At 31.7% G+C, this 19,393-nt stretch overlaps 3 protein-coding genes across 5 annotated transcripts; 1 reads left to right on the top strand and 2 right to left on the bottom strand.

Moving 5' to 3' along the window:
- Positions 1–810: 810 nt before the first annotated feature.
- LOC25484043 (40S ribosomal protein S23) lies at positions 811–2,731 on the bottom strand. Its single transcript, XM_013612790.2, has 4 exons — positions 2,608–2,731; positions 1,536–1,691; positions 1,312–1,438; positions 811–1,176 (listed from the first exon to the last, which is right to left on the bottom strand). The coding sequence occupies exons 1-4, from the start codon at positions 2,610–2,612 to the stop codon at positions 1,036–1,038; spliced, it is 429 nt and encodes a 142-aa protein (XP_013468244.1). The 5' UTR covers positions 2,613–2,731; the 3' UTR covers positions 811–1,035.
- Positions 2,732–3,831: 1,100 nt separating this feature from the next.
- On the bottom strand, positions 3,832–8,070 carry LOC25484042 (interactor of constitutive active ROPs 2, chloroplastic). Of its 3 annotated transcripts, XM_024778641.2 has the most exons (6): positions 7,713–8,070; positions 7,370–7,466; positions 7,200–7,251; positions 6,977–7,078; positions 5,848–6,022; positions 3,832–5,623 (listed from the first exon to the last, which is right to left on the bottom strand). In XM_024778641.2, exons 4-6 carry the CDS (start codon positions 6,994–6,996, stop codon positions 4,058–4,060), a joined length of 1,761 nt encoding a protein of 586 aa, XP_024634409.1. In that variant the 5' UTR covers positions 6,997–7,078; positions 7,200–7,251; positions 7,370–7,466; positions 7,713–8,070; the 3' UTR covers positions 3,832–4,057. The 3 variants fall into 3 exon arrangements, with proteins under 3 accessions (XP_024634409.1, XP_024634414.1, XP_024634420.1); XM_024778646.2 differs by lacking the exon at positions 7,370–7,466; XM_024778652.2 differs by lacking the exons at positions 7,200–7,251; positions 7,370–7,466.
- Positions 8,071–17,570: 9,500 nt separating this feature from the next.
- LOC25484041 (F-box/FBD/LRR-repeat protein At5g56420) lies at positions 17,571–18,834 on the top strand. The gene is made up of 2 exons (XM_013612787.1): positions 17,571–18,461; positions 18,565–18,834. The coding sequence occupies exons 1-2, from the start codon at positions 17,571–17,573 to the stop codon at positions 18,832–18,834; spliced, it is 1,161 nt and encodes a 386-aa protein (XP_013468241.1).
- Positions 18,835–19,393: the final 559 nt, after the last annotated feature.

Genomic DNA, 19,393 nt, shown 5'->3' with positions numbered 1-19,393 from the left:
CTTCATACATAATTTTCATTTTATTTTGCTCGTGTTAGGACTGCTCAATCCAAATCAATTAGAAAAAAAGAAGGAAAATGTTGTTTGTTACGAATTGCGGCTTCTGAAAAACAACGACCGTGTAATTACTTCCTCAACTGCATCTTAACCAAGGTTTGACCAACAGTATATAACACTGCTTAAAAAAATAACACAAACCAATCTTAACTATAAAAAACGGCTCAAAACTGATATTTTGTGCGGTGTTTGGTCTACCACGAAACTGAATTGCTTACTAGCATAGGTTTTGTCATTACTCATTGGTATGTTGTTCCATTTTAATGTTCAACATTCTCATTTAGTCATTTTATCAGTCACAAAACCCTTACCTCTCTGAGGAGGTTGGAGTTTCTTATCTTTTCTAATTCTAATGCTTGAGATTTCACTAATGTCATTCATTGCTACGGTTCAATTTTGCAGGTTGAAACATTCAAAGTGATGACAGAATCATAACTACCAACACTAAGTATGGCTGAAGACTTGAAGAGAGATGAAATTGAGCTTGAGAAAAGCTTGCAAACCTATACTAAAGGTTAGCAGCATTTTACAAAATACAAATTAGTCTGAACTTAAAGCTTAGCGTGATTGGTGACGGACATCTTACGTTGCTTATTCACATAAGAATGGTACAGGCAATCTAAGAATACCATATGAATGGTACAAAGTTATCAAAAGAATACTTAAAGGATTGGAAAAAAAATTAACCTCTATTTGCCTTGAATTATTATTGTGAATGAAATATCAACAATTAAATTATTATTTTGATCAAAATTGTAACGTAATTCTTAAAATTTCATTCTTGAATCACAACCCAGTAAATGTGTAAACCAGTCAACAATACAAGTCAATGCTGGCAAGGTAATAAATGCTCCTAAGAGTGAAAAAATGAAGTTCCACAAAATAACAAGATACAAAACTGTCTGTAAAACCCATTCAAAAGGAAGCAAAACTAAACATAATTTAGGGAATCTAAAAACAAAAACTCATTTCACAAATCTAAGATCTTGGCTTCTCTTTCTTCTCCTTGAAAAGAGCAAGAAGAGACACCCCAGAAACCTTCACAACCTTGAATCTAACTCCAGGAATATCTCCCACAGCATGACCCTTTCTTCCAAATCCAGCAATCAAAACTTCATCCTGCAACCATCAGTCACACACAATGTCACACAAGATGGATACAAACAACAAATTACTAATAAGATATGAAAAACAATTTAAGACAGTTCCAGACATAAGTCACTGATCAAACCAATAGAAAATACAAGGACTTACATTTTCTTCGATGTAGTTTAAACAACCATCATTAGGAACAAAGGCAGCAATTTTCTTTCCATTCTTGATTAGTTGTACCCTGGCACACTTACGAATAGCTGAATTGGGCTGTTTAGCCTCAATACCACTGTAAATAAAACAACAATCATTTCTTAGCATCACATGTTCATATCAAATAAAATTCTAGTAAAAAAAAATAAAATACCAAGCTTAACCACTCTTACATCTTTTCGAGGACAATTCCCTTTGCGTGGGAAGAACCAGCAAAAGGTTTCTTCCACTCATTCCCAAGATGAGACTTCTTGTATGACTTGTCAGCCCACCTTTGCCTCCTGCGGTGAGACTTCAGCTTGCGAGCAGCTCCCATTCCATGTGTCTTCCTAAAGACAAGTCAGAAGATTTAACATAGCCTTCACGAAACTTATCTTTTGCTGTTACATAGATAGTAGATACAAAAATAAACAATTCCTGATTCTCACCTAAAACGACTGTTCATAAAAAATGTTCATAATTCACAACTAAGGGTCTGTTGGGCAAGACACGTTGTTTAGCTTATGTCTTATAAGCTCATTTGACTAAAAAAGACCAGCCTGGTAACCGTCATTTTTTCACAAGCTTACAGCTTATTTTTACCAACTTATAGCATTTTTAGATAAGCTAATTCAAGTAGCGTATAGCTTAATCTAAAAAAATAAATAAATGTATATTAAATATATCATTTTTATGTCATTTCATATGAATAATTCATATGTATAAAGTAGTTTAATCGCTAGTTTTACCAAACACTGCATAGTTTTACCAAACACTACATATTTAATCAGCTAGTCCGCCATAAGCTAGCTTATCAGCTCTTCGTTATTTTTTTTTTTTTTTACCAAGCAGAGCCTAAATATTCAAGTTTCAAATTTCATTTATCAGCTATAAGCTAGTTCCTATTTTTCTTAGCAATCAGAGCCTAAATATTCAAGTTCAATTTCACTTTATTCACATTGTGAGATAAATTGAAGTATTTACCATGTTCCACAAGAAGAACAGAAAATACATACACAATCCACTGGAATTGAATCCAGTACCATAAGTCATAAACTAATAAATCAAACTTACAGAAACCTAATGCCATAGGAATCCTAGTTAACAAATTACATTCCATAAACTAATCAAAACAAAAGCTTGAATAAATAAAGAATCAAACATAGGGAAATATGAATATCGATTTAGGAATGGTTAACAGGGAACAAGAAGAAAATGCAATGGAATATGCAGAAATGGTAGTGAAGGAGGGTTAGGTAGAGTTACCCCATGGCTGCTTGGTCCTTGTGTGTTGAGCTCGGAGGTTATGGAGGGACACGAGCAGCAACAGCACCAACACCGAAGACGAAAACCCTAATCTTCGAAATGAAAAATGAGGATTTATATAGTGGCTTTCATTCTCAACCAACAAAATCTCAACGATGGGCCTATTGGGCCACTAGTGTATTGTACAAGAGAGATTGCTTCCCGCACCCTATACAAAACAAATATTTTTTACTTTTTCTTCTAATTTTAATTATATTATGGAATTTATTTTATTCTTCAAAAGGATTTTGAAAAGTAAATTCTAGACGAAAAAATGAAAAAAAAAAAAAAAAGTAATGGCACTAAATCAAACCTAAGATGTGTTTTTTGCCCGTTATTTTTATAGATTTCTATGAATAAAATGATATAAATGTGTATTCCTCTATTTTTTACACGTTTATTAAATTTTATTTTTGAATATAAAATATTTTTAGGAATAGGAAAAAAAAACTCAAAGAAAAGAGTGAGAATAAAGTTCCAATAAAGATGAGAATAATTCATACGTATCTGTATCTATCTATTAATGTCTCTATTATAATAAAGGTTCACTATAATATTATAAGATTAATAAAAACATCTTTTTTAAAAATACATTGAAATAAAACTACCATCTTTATATTTTTCAAGAGAGTTATTCCTATGAAAAATTTAATAAACTTGAAACAAACATCTTCGGTTGCGACTAAAGTTAAAAGGAATTATTTTTGGGCCAAACACTTTTGTTTTGAAAACAACAAATGTTACTATTGTTAGTTTTTAATATTTATGTTGTCAGTGGAGGTCAAAGTTCTGACCTTATCACAACTCTTAACTCTTCACTCCCTTATTGCTTGTTAGACTAGTCCCTTAAGTACCTTATTGCTTGTCAGACTAGTCCCTTAAGTAATTTTTATGTCTGGTGCCAAGGATAGTAATTTAGTAAAGGTAAAAGAGCTGGTACAAAGTAAGTTCTATGAACAAGAACATAAGTATATAAACTTTGCATGTTTAATGCACATGAATAAAAAACAATATAATCATAGATTTTTGCATGTATTGAACATGAAAATAAAGTTATAACAAGAACATAATCTTACTTGAATTTTGCATGTTTTAAAATGAGCAATCATGCTGTTATTTCCCTTAATTTTAATGGAAGAACAAGATAATGTAAAAAAAAAAATGTAAAACAGGAAGAGCAAAATGTGATCAAAACAATGTATCTTCAAAACATTTGTGACACTACTTTGTTAAGGCAAATATTCTCCAAGGATTGTTTGAATGGTGATCAAACCAGAGGATGCCCAACATATAATAATATAAAGCAAACAAGTACAATCAAACATGAGTTAAAGCATTTACTCAACATGGTAATTAACAAGAACGTAAAGAAGCATATTATACATAGTTACGCAACCTTGCATATATCTATCTATTGATGATTCTTCTTCCACAACACTCCAATCTTCTTCAACATGGTTGTATTTTTCTTCTTAGGTGAGTCATCATCAGTTTCTTCTGAATAAGGTGAACTCATCTTGTTACCAATAGTAGAATTGTTGTAGCCACCGTCAAGTGAACCGGTTCTCTCCACAATTTTTTTATTATTGTTTCCTGAAGAAATTATAGCAGCAGCTGCTTCAGCTGCTTTCCTCCATTGATCTGACTGTACTTTCAATCTCCTTAATTCAGCCTCTAACTCCAAATTTGACGCCTGTGCAGTATCTAACTCCTCAGTTACACGTGTTATCATTCGGTTACTTTCATCAGCTTCTTCTGTTATGTAGCTGAGTTTTGTCAAAGCCTCTCGCTCCGCGGCCCTTGCTGCCTCAGCGGAAGCAACAGCCTCATCCATGATTTTATTCTTCTCTAACTCCTCTCTCTTTATTTCCATCTTAAGTGTATTGTTCTCTTCAGTTATATTTTGTAGTTTTGTCTCTCTCTCCAATAATCTTGCCTTCAACTCAGCCACATCACTATCTTGCAAATGAGATTCTTTTTCCATCAGTCGTGCCCTTAACTCTTCAACATCGGCTTTAGATTTTTTCAATTCCTCATATAATTCAGCTTGTCTTTGATAAGATTCCGATTTCGTGTTCTCCAGTCGTTCAAAGGCACTTCTAATCTGCAATGTGCTTTGGATATACTCATTCTGATATCTTACCTCGGCACCATCCAGTGCAGATTTTAGCTGCCCTGCTTCAGCTTTAACTGAAACAAGCTCGGCTTTGAGCCGGTTTATCTCCTCGCTTTCTACAACTTCCAATGCAGGTAAGCGAGGAGATAAACCGACTCCACTGACCAAATCATCCTGAAGTTTGCTCACAAGTTCCTCCAGTGAGCTTACTTGAGACCTTGATTTCTCTAACTCTAAAGCTAAGGATTGGTAATCTTCTGACGCTTTTGCACCTTCTAATCGGAGCGTTTCCACTGTCTTATTTGCAGCTTCCAATTGCATTTGAGTTGTACCAACTGTTTCCAATGCCTGTGATTCAGATTCTCTACAATGGCTCACCTCATTTTTCATCTTTGCAATTAAAGAGAGTGTTTCATCAAGCTCCATCCTCAAGTCTTGAATCTCAGCATCAGCTGACTCAGCATTGTCAATCCGGGTAGCTTCGGATTCACGTGCTCTTTCAAGTTGCATTTTCAGTTTCTGGATTTCATTCATTGCAGATGCTAAAGCAGCTGAGTCCATTGAATGCTGTTTCTGGACAGCCTCTAGTTCAGACTGCCATTCTCGATCTCGGTCCTGAGAAATTTTCCTTAGTTCTTGAATTCGCTCATCTTCAGAATTGGATAGTTCCAGAAGTTGCCGCTGTGATTCCTCCAACTCTCTTGACATGGATAAAAGCCGATTCTTTGCATCTTCAGCCTCATGTTGAGCTTTTATCCTCAATGACTCTGATGAGTTAAGTTGTTCTTTAGCTTTCTTTAGATCTTCTTCAAGTTGAGATAGCCGAGACTCCAATTCATGTACCCTATTTGTTCCGTTTTTCTAAAGGCAGATGAAAAAGGTCAAGGAGATAGAGTAAATAATATATGTTAAAAAGCTCAATAACTATCTAAATAATTTAGATTTTGTTATGCATAGAGACAATATATTCATGAAGGTCTTCTATAACTTTACCAAGTATCTAGTTATCTATTCCAATGCATACATGAAATTACGAATAATCACTATGGCACCAAAGGTAAGTCTTATAGGAACTTAAAATGTACCTCAGATATTGGACTTTGTGTTGACTTGACATTTGGGCTCCTATCTTTTGGAGTTTTATTTGCTGGGTTTGAAGATGACGAAGCGGAGTTAGAATCAGATCCTGATGACTTTGTCTTGCGAGCAGTCCGAGGATTTGAAGGAGATTTCTTTCGGGGCACTCCTGAAGTACCATTTCTGCTCACAGCCAACCATATTTGCTTAAATAGAAGTTGAATGCAGATAAAAAAAACATTTACACATATCACAATGAGGCATGGTCAATGGAAGAGCTCATTTGAAAGAAATCTCTTTGCAAATTTCTTGAATAAAATGGTATCTACACAAGAAGAGTTATAGGTCCAATAAAGAAACAAGACAATCCTTCCCAAAATATTGTTGTTTCATAGAAGGGAAGATAACACACCAAATATTTTTCATAAACAGGACGAATGTTTGCCATTGATGCATACAAGCTTTTGTTTAGAATCGTGCAGACGCAGAGCGTAAGCTTACCACAATATGATTCATTAGATCAAAATTATTTCTTCAGATTTCTTTGGAAAACTACAAATTATAAATTATACATTCTATTTAATGGACCAAAGGTAGCATTCATCCCTCAATTAGATCCCAGAAATATTTACAATTGTTTGAATTCTGAATAATGAATATACTTACTGAAATATGAGTTACAAGGAATTCAGTAATCAAATTAATCCATCAAAATAAATAGGCTCAAATTAATTTTCAAAATTTTAAAAAAAAAAAAAAACCTTAAATTATAGGCTTAATTGCCCCCTAACTAACTAAAATACAAAACAGCCCCTATGTATTGGATCTTTGACAGCGTGGCACCTCACTTAAGGGATGTGGGTGCTACGTCAGCGAAGACTAAGTCAAAAGTGGCATTGGGGGTCAAAACTGCCAAAGATCCAATACTTAGGGAGTTGTCTGTATTTTAATTAGTTAGGGGGCCAAAATTAAAACTTTTGAAAAGATAGGGGCCAAAAGTACAATTAAGTCTAAATTATACAACCAAAGCTATTGAATAAAATAAGAACAACTCATCCTTTATTTAGACCCTATAATTTGACTGAAGACAGGAAAAAGAATACAATGCTGCAAAAGTATGAAATAGGACAACCTTACCTTGCTTTTTGTGTCTGCATGTTTAATATCTAGGTGATAAAAAAGCAAAGTAAATAGCTTCTTCCTTAAAAGCCCCTGACCCACAATTCCTGCAATAGCAATCTGCAAAAGAAATTAAGACAATGAGGAATTTGATTTATAACTTGAGAAGAAGCTATTGCTTAGATTATATGACCACATTGGATCCTTGATTCAAATTCAACTAAACATCTAACAAACATACCGCATATAATATCCCTTCAAAGAAACTCCAAATAAACTAACTCCACTACCACCTAACAAATTAAATACACATATAAGTAGAGAAAAATTAAAATAAATAAAACCATGCACCAAAATAATTAGTATATTAATATTATTTTTATTAAGTTATGAAACCAAATTTATTTAGACCTTTCCTCCCTTTTACTCAAGTACAATGGTACTACACTTGATGGACCAGCAACAAACAACAATGATAACCTTGTCAACATCCTAGCCGCACTAAAAACTAAAATGCAAGTAATTAGTTAGCTAACTCCATCATGAAGTCAAGAAAACATAAATCATAATTTCAAAGATCTTTCATGTTCCAAAAAAAAAAAAAAACAGCATAAAGCACAAAAACCGTTCTGCATTTCAAAATGGAAGAATACCAATATAGACAAAGAACAACAACAAAAAATGAAAGTAAAAAAGTTTGAGTCAGAACAATATTATTATTATTATTATTATATATAGTAAAGTATTATTATACCTTTAAAGAAAAAATAAAGAGTATGAAATTTGGAGTGAAAGTATATGAAGAAGGAAATGAGGGAACATATTAAAAAGGTGAAGAAGAAGCAAGAGCTGAAAAAACCAAGGTGGAGAAAGGTGAGGGAAAGTAGAGCGTCGTTGAGGTAGATGAAGTTTCTATGGCGCTCAGTTACAGAGTCTCTCTCTTTCTTATTCTGTGAATGGGAGACAGGGAAGAGTGAGTGACGGGGAACAGGAAAATACATTTGAAACGGATGCCACATTCATTCATTAATGTTACGCTCCTTAATCCCATACTATACGCGCCCTGTCACACTCCCTCACATAGATCATAGATGCGACTCACACTTCTCTCTTTCTTCAAAAATAAAATAAAAAGAGGAAAATGATTCTCGACATTGTTTCATCATTTTTGCATTAAAAATTATGTAGTTATGATTTTTAGATTTCATTAAGCTCCTTAGAATAGCATATGGAAATAAGCTATCTAGTGAGAAAAACTTGTTTCCAAACACCTCTCATTTTGTCAAACACATTTATAAACTAGTTTAATAAGCTATAAGATAACTTATTTGTTTTACCAAACATAACCTTAGTTCATGTAAGTTGACGAGTTTTTTTTGTTTTCGCCCATGTATCTTTTTTTTTTATAAAAAAAACAAACCTTGTAAGATGCAAACGTTTTGATTTTCGTTCATGTCGTCGGTTGTTAAAAAAAAGCTGATATGAGAAACAAAGGTTGACGTGCCACATTTTGACGTGACAAAAGGAGGTTAATGTGACAAAAATTAGACTAAGTCGCAAATCGGAGGACCAAAACCAAAAAAAGTAATAGCGCGAAAGAAAAAAAAAACTCTTGATATTTTCTCTCTCCTCTTCCTCCTCCTCCTTCGTATTGTACAACAAAACCTAGGTCAAGAACAACAACCCAAAAACTTGTTCATCACCACCACCAACAACAACCTTCACAACTTTGCCAACCGTCTAACAAGGAAGATATACGTTGATGAGGAAGAAATACAACAAGAGAGTGAAGAGATATGATGTTGTCATTCGAAAGTTATTAAAGAGAATGAAATGTCAAGGGATGAGAGTGAAGAGAAGAAAATATAAGAAAAATATGTTTTTATTTCAATTTCTAGTTTTATGGTTGATCAATTTTCTAAGTTTTAGAGATAAACAATTATGGAATGAAGAAATTAAAGCTTATGTTGGCTATAAATGACTTTGCACAACATGAATCATGTTTGTGAATTTAGTTTGTTCTTGTGCTTTGATGCAGTTTAATGTGGCATTTGAAACACTTTTTTTGAACAATGTTGATAAACTTAAAGCTAGATGCAACAAGCTATTAAGGTTCAAAGAGAAAATTGTTTTCTTTTGTTTTCAAGTATTTTTGGTTTCTAAGGCTTTGTTTGCGAGTTAGGTTTTGGAGGGGAGGGTAAGGGAAGGAAAGGCTTATGAAGTGTAAACCCTTGTTTGCGAGTTTTAAAAAAACAAGGGAAAGGTTTTGGAGGGTTTTGAAGGGCTTCATTTGTCCAATTTTAAGGTTCCCCCAAATTGGGGGGTTTTGGGGGGTTAAACATACAAATTGACAATTTTGCCCTCTTAATAATTCAAAATTCCAATTTTAGACATTACTAAAATTATTACAATCTTTTTTAAGAACAACTTATTCAAAACAACTTATATATACAAAACAGCTTATTACGACCTCATTTTCAAAAACCGCTTATTCAAAACAACTTATTTATACAAAACAGCTTATTACGACCTCATTTTCAAAAACTGCTTATTCAAAACAACTTATTTATACAAAACAGCTTATTACGACCTCATTTTCAAAAACCGCTTATTCAAAACAACTTATTTATACAAAACAGCTTATTACGACCTCATTTTCAAAAACGACTTATTCAAAACAACTTATTTATACGAAACAGCTTATTACGGCCTCATTTTCAAAAACAGCTTATTCAAAACAGCTTATTTATACAAAACAGCTTATTACGACCTTATTTTATAAAACAACTTATTTATATAAAACAGCTTCATACGACCTCATTTTCAAAAACCTCTTATTCAAAACAGCTTATTTAATCAAAACAGCTTATTACGACCTCATTTTCAAAAACCGCTTATTCAAAACAACTTATTTATATAAAACACCTTATTACGACCTCATTTTCAAAAATCGCTTATTCAAAACAACTTATTTATACAAAACAGCTTATAACGACCTCATTTTCAAAAAACTGCTTATTCAAAACAACTTATTTATATAAAACAGCTTATTACGACCTCATTTTCAAAAACCGCTTATTCAAAACAACTTATTAATACAAAACAGCTTATTACGACCTCATTTTCAAAAACTGCTTATTCAAAACAATTTATTTATGCAGAACAGCTTAATACTATATCTTTTTCAAAAACAGCTTATTCAAAACAACTTATTTATACAAAACAGCTTATTACGACCTCATTTTCAAAAACTGCTTATTCAAAACAACTTATTTATATAAAATAGCTTATTACGACCTCATTTTCAAAAATAGCTTATTCAAAACAACTTAATAAGATCTCTTTTTTAAAAACAGCTTATTCAAAATAACTTATTTATACAAAACAACTTATTACGACCTAATTTTCAAAAACCGCTTATTCAAAACAAGCTGTTTTGTATAAATAAGCTGTTTTGAATAAGCGGTTTTAGAAAATGAGGCCGTATTAAGCTGTTTTGAATAAGCTGTTTTTGAAAAAGAGGTCGTAATAAGCTATTTTGTATAAATATGTTGTTTTAAATAAGCGGTTTTTGAAAATGAGGTTGTAATAAGCTGTTTTATATAAATAAGCTGTATTGAATAAGCTGTTTTTGAAAAAGAGATCGTATTAAGCTGTTTTGCTTAAATAAGTTGTTTTGAATAAGCTGTTTTTTAAAATGAGGTCATATTAAGCTTGTTTTGTATAATTAAGTTGTTTTGAATAAGTGGTTTTTGAAAATGAGGTCGTAATATGTTGTTTTGTTTAAATAAGCTGTTTTGAATAAGTTGTTTTTGAAAAAGAGATTGTAATAAGTTTTTTTTGGATAAATAAGCTGTTTTGAACAAGTTGTTTTTTGAAAAGAGGTTGTAATAAGTTGTTTTGTATACATAAGCTATTTTGGATAAGTTGTTTTTGAAAAAGAGATCGTATTAAGCTGTTTTGAATAAGCTGTTTTTTTGAAAAGAGGTCATAATAAGCTGTTTTGTATAAATAAGCTGTTTTGAATAAGTTGTTTTTTAAAAAAAGATAGTAATAATTCGTTTTTCATGATATAAAATGTTTTGAATAAATTAGAAGTTAAATTATGAAGTATAACAATGTATTGATTTTAAGAGGAAAAAGGGTAAAATAGTAAAATTATAACATAAGCCCTCAATTTCATTTCCTTATTAGCATTTTAACTCCCAAACAAGGGGAAAGTTTTCCCTCCTTTCTCCCTTCCCTCCCTTTCCTTCCCTTCCCCTCCTTAGCCTTTCCTTTCCTTCCCCTCAAAACTCGCAAACAAAGCCTAAATCTTTGTTCTATTTGGTTATAAAATTTTATGAAAATTTAAGATATTTTATGTTGATGAGAGTTTCAAGTTGTTGGATTATGAATTTTGAGTGGAAGTTGAAGATTAAGAGGTGTTGTATATGAATATGAAACTTTCGAGGTAAAGGTATCCGAGAAGATGAATTTATGAGTAGTGTTAGAGATGATGAAAAAATTAAAGATTTTGTCGATTTCAAATGTTTTTGGATTTGGTCTCTTGTCAATTGTTTTATATTTTTTTTTTTTTTGTTTTGGTCCCTATCAACTCCTTTGCCACATGTTCTTTGCTTGCCATCTTACCCACTGCCACATGTCATCATCCGTTTGCCAAGTACGCATTTTTGTAATATATGATGATAGTAAGGACGAAAATCAAAACGTTTGCATCTTACATAGTTTGTTTTTTTCAAAAAAATATACAAGGACGAAAACTAAAAACTCGCAAACTTACAATGACTAAATGCATATTTAAATCTTCTCTCTATGTATGGAAGTATATAGATTTTCTAAACTGAAATTCTAATTAATTTTTCTTAATTGTTGCATAACAAACATGAGAGAGAAATTAAAGATAAAACTATATAAAAAAAAGGTTCATGTTAACCGGTGTTCAGAAGCACTTGTTAAGAATAACAAAAAAGAAAGTTATAAATTGAAAGACACTTTTTTGACCTTTTTATGGATTAATTATACAATTTTTAATACAATAACTTCAATTTTTAGCATCATTAACTAGTACCCCAAGGGCATTGGTTAACATTTATAAAAAAAAAAAAAACATAAATTTAATAGGTGAGATGCGATGCGACAATTGAGGAAAATTGAGAGGATTTTAATCGAGCGAATCCACTTCTAAGCATGGACACCCTAAAAATATATGTGTTCACGGGTTGGCACATTGGGTTGAATTTGATCAAATATGTTTCCAGACTAATAAAAATTAAAAATAATCACATTTTTTTAACAGGTTTCACAAAGTTTGAATTATAAAAAAATCTAAACTACTTTGTTATCGAATTGGACATAAACTTTAATGAGTTTGAGTTGGGTTGAATCATCAAGTTTAGTAGGTCACCCGAACTCGTGAAGACCGCTACCTATATACACTAGAATGGCATTTGCTAACATAACTAAAAGCATTGCTAACATTTTCCAATCAAAAGAATATACACGGAATGACACATTGAGAGAGATAAAACAAAGAAGGTGATATGATATGTTGGTGATGCCATGAAAATATAGAGATAGAAAAAGAAGTTAGGTGTAAAGAATTTTGGGTGTTCGCTTCTAAATTTTGGAAAGAAATAGAAGAATTAATTAGAGAGATAGACATAAAAGGAGTTCTCCAACGCACTAGCAAATTGAAGTGTATCGGTTCACTTGCTTTCTAAATCAATAAATTAAGGGAAATGCTAACCGGTGCCCCCGGGGCACTGGTTAAGGATAATAAAAAAGGAAATTATATGTTAATTATTGCATTGAAAATTGTTTAATTAATCCATAAATAAGTCAACAAAACTTCCTTTTATGGTAAGAATTTCCTTTTTTCGTATGCTTAACCAGTGCCCCGGGGACACCGGTTAGCAAGACCCATAAATTAATTATTATAAAATTAGAGAGACAAACATAAGAGGATGTTCTATGATACACTTATAAATCAAAGTGTACTAGTTCACTTGCTTTCTAAATCAATAAATTAACCATTATAAAATAAAGAGTTACTTATCGACTTTTATATTTTAAAATATATAATTTCATAAGAAAAATATCATTTTATTATTTATAAGAATCATACTATTTTTTTTATATTTTATCGTAAAAAATAATCAATAATTACTATTATGAGACCGTAGAAATTGTCGGCAGATAATGGAGAATAAAACAATACACCCTCCGGTCACTAATATAAGCAAAAAACTACATTTTAGGTTCATTTATTTAATGATGCACATGATCTTTATTATAGATTACATACATCATTAAATGAATGAACCTAAAATATAGTTTTTTGCTTATATTAGTGACCGGAGGGTGTACCTTTTAACATTTTTTTTGTTGAGGGAAACACCCTTCAACATTTGGAGGGTTCCATTTACGAGAAAGAATAATTATTAAAAGCTTGATGGGTTCGATGTTTAATTGAATTCATATGTGGTGAACTTACCAAACTCCTTAATGTATCTTTCTCTCTTAGAAATGAAACCCTTAATTTCATTGAGGAATGAAGATGATCTTGATTTGTGGGTTAGACCATCATGTGAAATCTTAAGATACAAGTCTGAAGTTTTTTTCTCTCAAAAAAAGTCTGAAGTTTTTTTCTTCAGATTTGTGGGTTAGACCATCATGATCTTTAAGAATACTTGAAGTTTTTTTCCCTCACTGAACTACATATAGTCTTTTATGGTCTATTAATTTACTGAAAAATCTATTTCATATTAACCTTTTTAAACAAGTATTCTTAAATATCTATAAATAGTGATGTAATTATATTATATTATAAGTATAATTAAAACTCATATATGTAGTTCAGTGAGGGATCCTCTATTAGATGCAGTTAACATTTTTTTTTTGAAAGGTAGATGCAGTTAACATAAATAGCAAAGGGTCGCATTGATATTAATTGTTGTGAATTCTAACATGTTACTCAAATTGTGTGTTTTTTTTTTAACCGGGTATCCTCCGCGCGCAATTGCGGAGACTAATCCCTCGAACATTGTAGGACTCAAATGGACGGCAGACTCTTCCTAAGAGTTTTAACACTGTTGCATGTTCAAGGCTGAATTCGAATCCAGGACTTTATTAAGCTAGAAGAGACTCGTTCCATCTCATCTAAGCGCTCTTGGGTACTCAAATTATGTTTTCTATCCAACCCAAAATATATGACTTCAAAATTATTGTTGTTTAATCAAGGGTTAATAGGTCTTTACCCCCTCTAATATATGTCATTTTCGGTTTTCCACCCTGTAAAATTTTTATTTTGATTTATCCCCCTGTAAAATATTTTTGTTTTGATTTACCCCCCTAATAGGCCAAACAAAAACGAAAATTTCTTGAAAAAAAAAAAAAATTGGTTTTTGTTTGGCCTATTAGGAGGGTAAATCAAAACAAAAATATTTTACAGAGGGAAAACCAGAAATGACCTATTTTACAGGGGGTAAAGACCTATTAACCCTTTAATCAATTATGGCTTCATAGAGTTGGAATTAAAATTACCGATTATTGGAAAGAAAAAAAATATCCCAAGTCCTAACCCATGGTCATTGCTCATTGGCAACACCACATTTCATTCGTCATGTTAACTGGTGCCCTGACACCGGTTAAAAAGTCAAATATAGTACTACCTCCAGTCCTATTTATTAGAAACTTTTTAAAAAAAAAATTGGTCCAATATATAAGAAAAAGTCACAACTTTAATGTGCATTTATTATTTAAAAGACTTTTCTAACCCTCAATTAATGTTTATCTTTTTAATATTAGTGGTTATATTTAATACTTCACAAATTTTTATGAGGGTATATCTGTAAAAGCATTCAAAAAATTACAACCGCTAATGATTGTCTTGGTTATGATGATTTTTGATTTCTTTTCTTATAAAAATGACCGGAGGGAGTACAATATTTGCATTAAATGCGTAAATAATGATTCAAAAGGATAAAATATGCATTTAAAGTTGTATAATCAATGCTTAAAAGCTACTCTTTCTGTCCCTGTATGTAAGTCCCTTTTGTTTTTTTTTCTTCCACATTTTTTAAGAAAAGTTGTTAGTGTAATTAATGTGTCTATTTTGTGTGTTAATATTACCAAATTATCTTTTGTTTGTATGTGTATTAAATTTGACTTTTCATATATTTCAAGACAAGTTGGTAATATTAATTAGGGGTATGTTTAGGAAAAATAATAATAACTGCATCTAGTAATTTGAAAAGATGTTTATATTTAAGGACAAAAATAAAATCAAATAGATACTTAGATATAAGAATGGAGAGAGTATTATTTTTTACTTAAAATTTTCTCATTTGACTTCCTTAACTACGGGTCACCGGTTAACATTACAATTTCATATATGGCATTGCTTCTGAAAGATTGCAGAGTTAGATGTGTACTCCACATATCATCACTACTTCAAAAGTGAAATTAAGCGTAAAAAAATGACGATGCCTTCATGTTTTTTAAGCATTATAAGGACTTTGCTTTGCTAATAATGGAAGCATTTTATTTACTCTTTAATGGAACCATCATCAAGATATTTACGGGGTTTGTGATTTTTCTATGACGTGCAATGAAAGCGTAAACAATGGACACCTTGTTTTAAAGTGCTAGTCATGATCCCAACTGGAAAGATCCTAAAAACAATGTACAAAAATATAAGAAAAATCACTATACCATTTAATTAACATAATATGTTCGTAAAACCTAGCTTAATCGATAATACCAAGATTGCTAGGTTGGATGCCTTCACCTATGTTTGAATCCAAGTTTTAGTGGTTTTTACCACTTCGTCTACATACAAAAAAAAAAATTATATTTATCGGTTTTAAATTGTTATTTTATACTTTACGTTCAAAATTCAATGAATGATTGATGAGGTTAATTTAGATAAACCATTATTTTTTTTGTTGAGAAATAAACCATTATTATTATTATTTGGTCAAAAAAGTAAATCGTTATTATTTCATTTATTCATATCTTCTTAATTTATATGGAATGTGACAAACTATAACAATTTTTGTTTGACTGAGGAAGTAACAAAGTATGATGAATAAGCCTAAATATTAGATATTATAATTTAGGGTTTAGCACAATGCCAAGTTTGGATGTAAATTTATATTTTTATTTAACTATTCAGTATTTATTTACAATTTTATTATTATTTACCTAGTCAAATAATATATTTTAATTTAATTTGTCAATAAATAATCATTTAATTTTGTTTCTTATTTTTTAAATGTGCCTTTGCTCTTAAGCTTTGGACCTGGTTGGCCACAACGCTCAACACTATTTTGAAATTCTGATCAATACATGACATTTGGCGTTTATGTGATAGAAATTGGACCTCCCAATGCAAGGTTGTTATCAAAGCTTGTATAATTCTTGAATGTTAGTTGGTACAGAAGAAATCAAGCACGACTTTAAGACAAATTGATTCATTGAAAAACTGTTATCAATTTAATTATGTCATATGTCTCTCTTGCTGTTAATAACACAAAGAAAACATTTGCACTTTCAATCTTTGAGTTCATTGTTTTGAAAGCTTGCAAGATTGATATTCATCTTCCCAAAACTCATATTATCAAAGAAGTTATTTGGTCTCCTCTAATCGAAAACTTGATCAAAGTCAACACAAATGGAGCAACTGTGAATAGTCATAACATGGCAACAGCTGGTGGAATTTTTAGGAATGTAAATGGAGTGTACAGTTTTGCTTAATATTTAGGCCTTGATAATGCTTTGTTTGCTGAACTAACTACTGCAATAGCTATTGAACAAGCAACTTCAAAAGGTTATATTAGTTTAAGGGACATGTGGCTTAACTGCTTACTTCTAACAAGTAACAAGAAATTTTTTGCTATTTATATATATAGGGAAGAGAATGTTTGTGCTGATATGTTGATCAATTTTGGCCATACCCTTTCCTTTTCTTCTTTAGTTTTATGGATAGATTTACCTGACTTTATTACCTCTTGAAAAGGTCCTTGGCCTAGTCCCTTTTTTTTTTTTGGGTTAATATATTTAGTGTGGTGCTCCTACCATTATTTTTGGTAAAAAGAAGGTTATTTCCACTTAAATATTTCACCTCCCCTCTCCACGTTAATATTTGGTCACTTTTAAATGTTTTCACTCGTTTGTTATATTTTTTTTAAATATTCTCACACGTTTGTTACAAATTTTCAAAAATTGAGAATATTACCTTAATAAAATTGAGAATTTTAAAACTACTTAAAATGAAATGTTGTTTTTATTAGTTTCTAAAAAAACCATTTTTGATAACTTAATGTTTAAAAGAATGATTTCATTCTAGTAAACAAACACAATTTTTTGTTTACCCTTCTTTAAAATCTCTGAAAATTAATCCCTAAATTTTTTTTTAAAAATATATCAATTTTTTTTAATCAAAGTACTTTTAACCACATGTTTTGATTGGAACAATGATGGCAAATTGGGCCATAGCATGCCCTAACCCAATTCCTTCCCATTACGCCTAACGTAACTTAACACCGTCAAATCCCCTTTTCCTTCCATCGCTTGAATTAGGGTTTCATCGTCGCACTCAAACACCGCAATGGAGGGCCCAGCGACGGTGGATAGAATCAGCTCCTTATCAAACAAGTTACTCTGTCGCATTCTATCTCTTCTTCCGATCAAACAAGCTTTCACCACCACCGTCCTTTCAACCCGCTGGACCCCACTATGCTACTCCCTCACCACTCTCCGTTTTGACGACGAACCTGTCAAAAACTACAAAGAGTTCCATCGCTTCTGTCGTTTCATCGACACACTCATGCTCTCTCCTCAAGTATCACACCAATCCCTCAAAACGTTTTACCTCAAGTGTTGTTTTGGAATTTACGAAGCTGATCTTCGAAGCTTCGACGCATGGGTTGAAGCTGCTAAACGACGCAGCGTTGAGGAATTTCATCTTATCATGAATGAGCACACTTTGAATCCCGCAATTTTCACCTCTCAAACCCTAGTTGTTTTGAAACTTGAAAAGGTTCAAGTTGAAGCGGAAACTCTGTGTGTTGATCTTCCGTTGCTTAAAACGCTGCATTTGAAATATGTTTGTTTTAAGTATCAGAATGATATCAAAAAGCTACTTAATTCTTGTCCTAATTTAGAAGATTTGCATACTTCTTATCCTAGATATATGAGACGCGAAGAGAATAATGAAGGAGAAGAATTTGAATCATTGTTCTTGTCTAAATTGGTTAGAGCTGACGTTGGTTCAATCGATGTTCCGTTTAATGCAATTCATAATGTTGAATTTCTACGTGTTGTTAGGATACAAGAGGCTTCTTTGCAGATGAATATTGATGAGATTTTCAAAGGCATTCCGTTGTTTCAAAACTTAATTCATATTGAACTATGGTGTATTGGTTTTTTTTATGGTTGGGATGGTGTAGTAGAATTGTTTCAGAATTGTCCCAAGCTTCAAATTGTTTTCATTAGAAAGGTTTGTGGACTAGAAGTTTTTTTCCTGTATATTTTTTTTTTTTCTTTTTCCATATATAATTTATTTGATGGAAAATGAATGCTATGTTTTATCCCTTTGACAGTGGAACGCCAGCTTATCCAAGGATTGGGATTGCCCAATTTTGGGTATTGAATGTGTTGAGTCTCACCTCAGGTCATGTACTATTTTAAATTTTGAAGGCTCGGAAAATGATCTCCGATTTGCAAAGTATATTCTGCAGAATGCGAGACTTTTACAAGAAATGACAATTGAGGTTACTACTAGCTCCTCAAATGAAATGCAAAAGCATGAAATAATAGAAGAACTATCCAGTTGTCCAAAGATGTCTCAAGGATGTAAACTTACATTTTGAATTTATTAAGTGACTAGATCATCAGTGTTTTTTTAGTTGGCGGTTTGATGATATTTAGTATGATGGAACTCTAGGGTTGACCACTTGTGGCTTATTAATGATTTTGTTTGGATGCTTTATAACTTTATTTTGCTCTATTGCATTGAAAGTGACAATTGTTCTGCTTCTGCTATAAATTATCCTCCTATTGTTAGAGTTGTTTGATTTGTGCTTGATAGCTTGTTTGTTACTAAAATATGTTGGCATAAAGGAGATTGTGATATTCCAATAGAAAGAGTCAACGAAAATTCATCTGTCGCTTATTACAGTTTTATGTAATTTTGTTGTGGATCTTTCTCTCATGCTCAAACACTTCCCTCTTCCATTCGATTAGCATCATAGAATTAGCTAAAAATGAAACAAGTTTTACTTCTTTGTTTTCAAGAATCCATTGCTTTATTTATTTTTATTTTTTTGAGAGAGGAATCCATTGCTTTATGGTGATTTTGCTGATTGATTCATGAATCACAGTTTCTTTAGTATAGTGGTGGGGAAATATGCTATTCCTGGTTTTGTAGCA

This window comes from Medicago truncatula, chromosome 1, assembly GCF_003473485.1.
Source record: "Medicago truncatula cultivar Jemalong A17 chromosome 1, MtrunA17r5.0-ANR, whole genome shotgun sequence".
In the NCBI taxonomy this organism is placed as follows: Eukaryota; Viridiplantae; Streptophyta; class Magnoliopsida; order Fabales; family Fabaceae; genus Medicago; species Medicago truncatula.
This window is presented reverse-complemented; position numbering and strand designations above follow the sequence as displayed.

Excerpts from the sequence above, each read along its gene's own strand:
- LOC25484043 (XM_013612790.2), bottom strand. Across the intron at positions 1,439-1,535 it reads GGAATTGTCCTCGAAAAGAT|TGGTATTGAGGCTAAACAGC; the intron begins GTAAGAGTGGTT and ends TTTTATTTACAG. Across the intron at positions 1,177-1,311 it reads TAAACTACATCGAAGAAAAT|GATGAAGTTTTGATTGCTGG; the intron begins GTAAGTCCTTGT and ends TGATGGTTGCAG.
- LOC25484042 (XM_024778641.2), bottom strand. The coding sequence starts at position 6,996 with ATGCAGACACAAAAAGCAAG. Across the intron at positions 6,023-6,976 it reads ATGCAGACACAAAAAGCAAG|AAATGGTACTTCAGGAGTGC; the intron begins GTAAGGTTGTCC and ends GGCTGTGAGCAG. Across the intron at positions 5,624-5,847 it reads CACAAAGTCCAATATCTGAG|AAAAACGGAACAAATAGGGT; the intron begins GTACATTTTAAG and ends ATCTGCCTTTAG.
- LOC25484041 (XM_013612787.1), top strand. The coding sequence starts at position 17,571 with ATGGAGGGCCCAGCGACGGTGGATAGAATCAGCTCCTTATCAAACAAG. Across the intron at positions 18,462-18,564 it reads AAATTGTTTTCATTAGAAAG|TGGAACGCCAGCTTATCCAA; the intron begins GTTTGTGGACTA and ends TCCCTTTGACAG.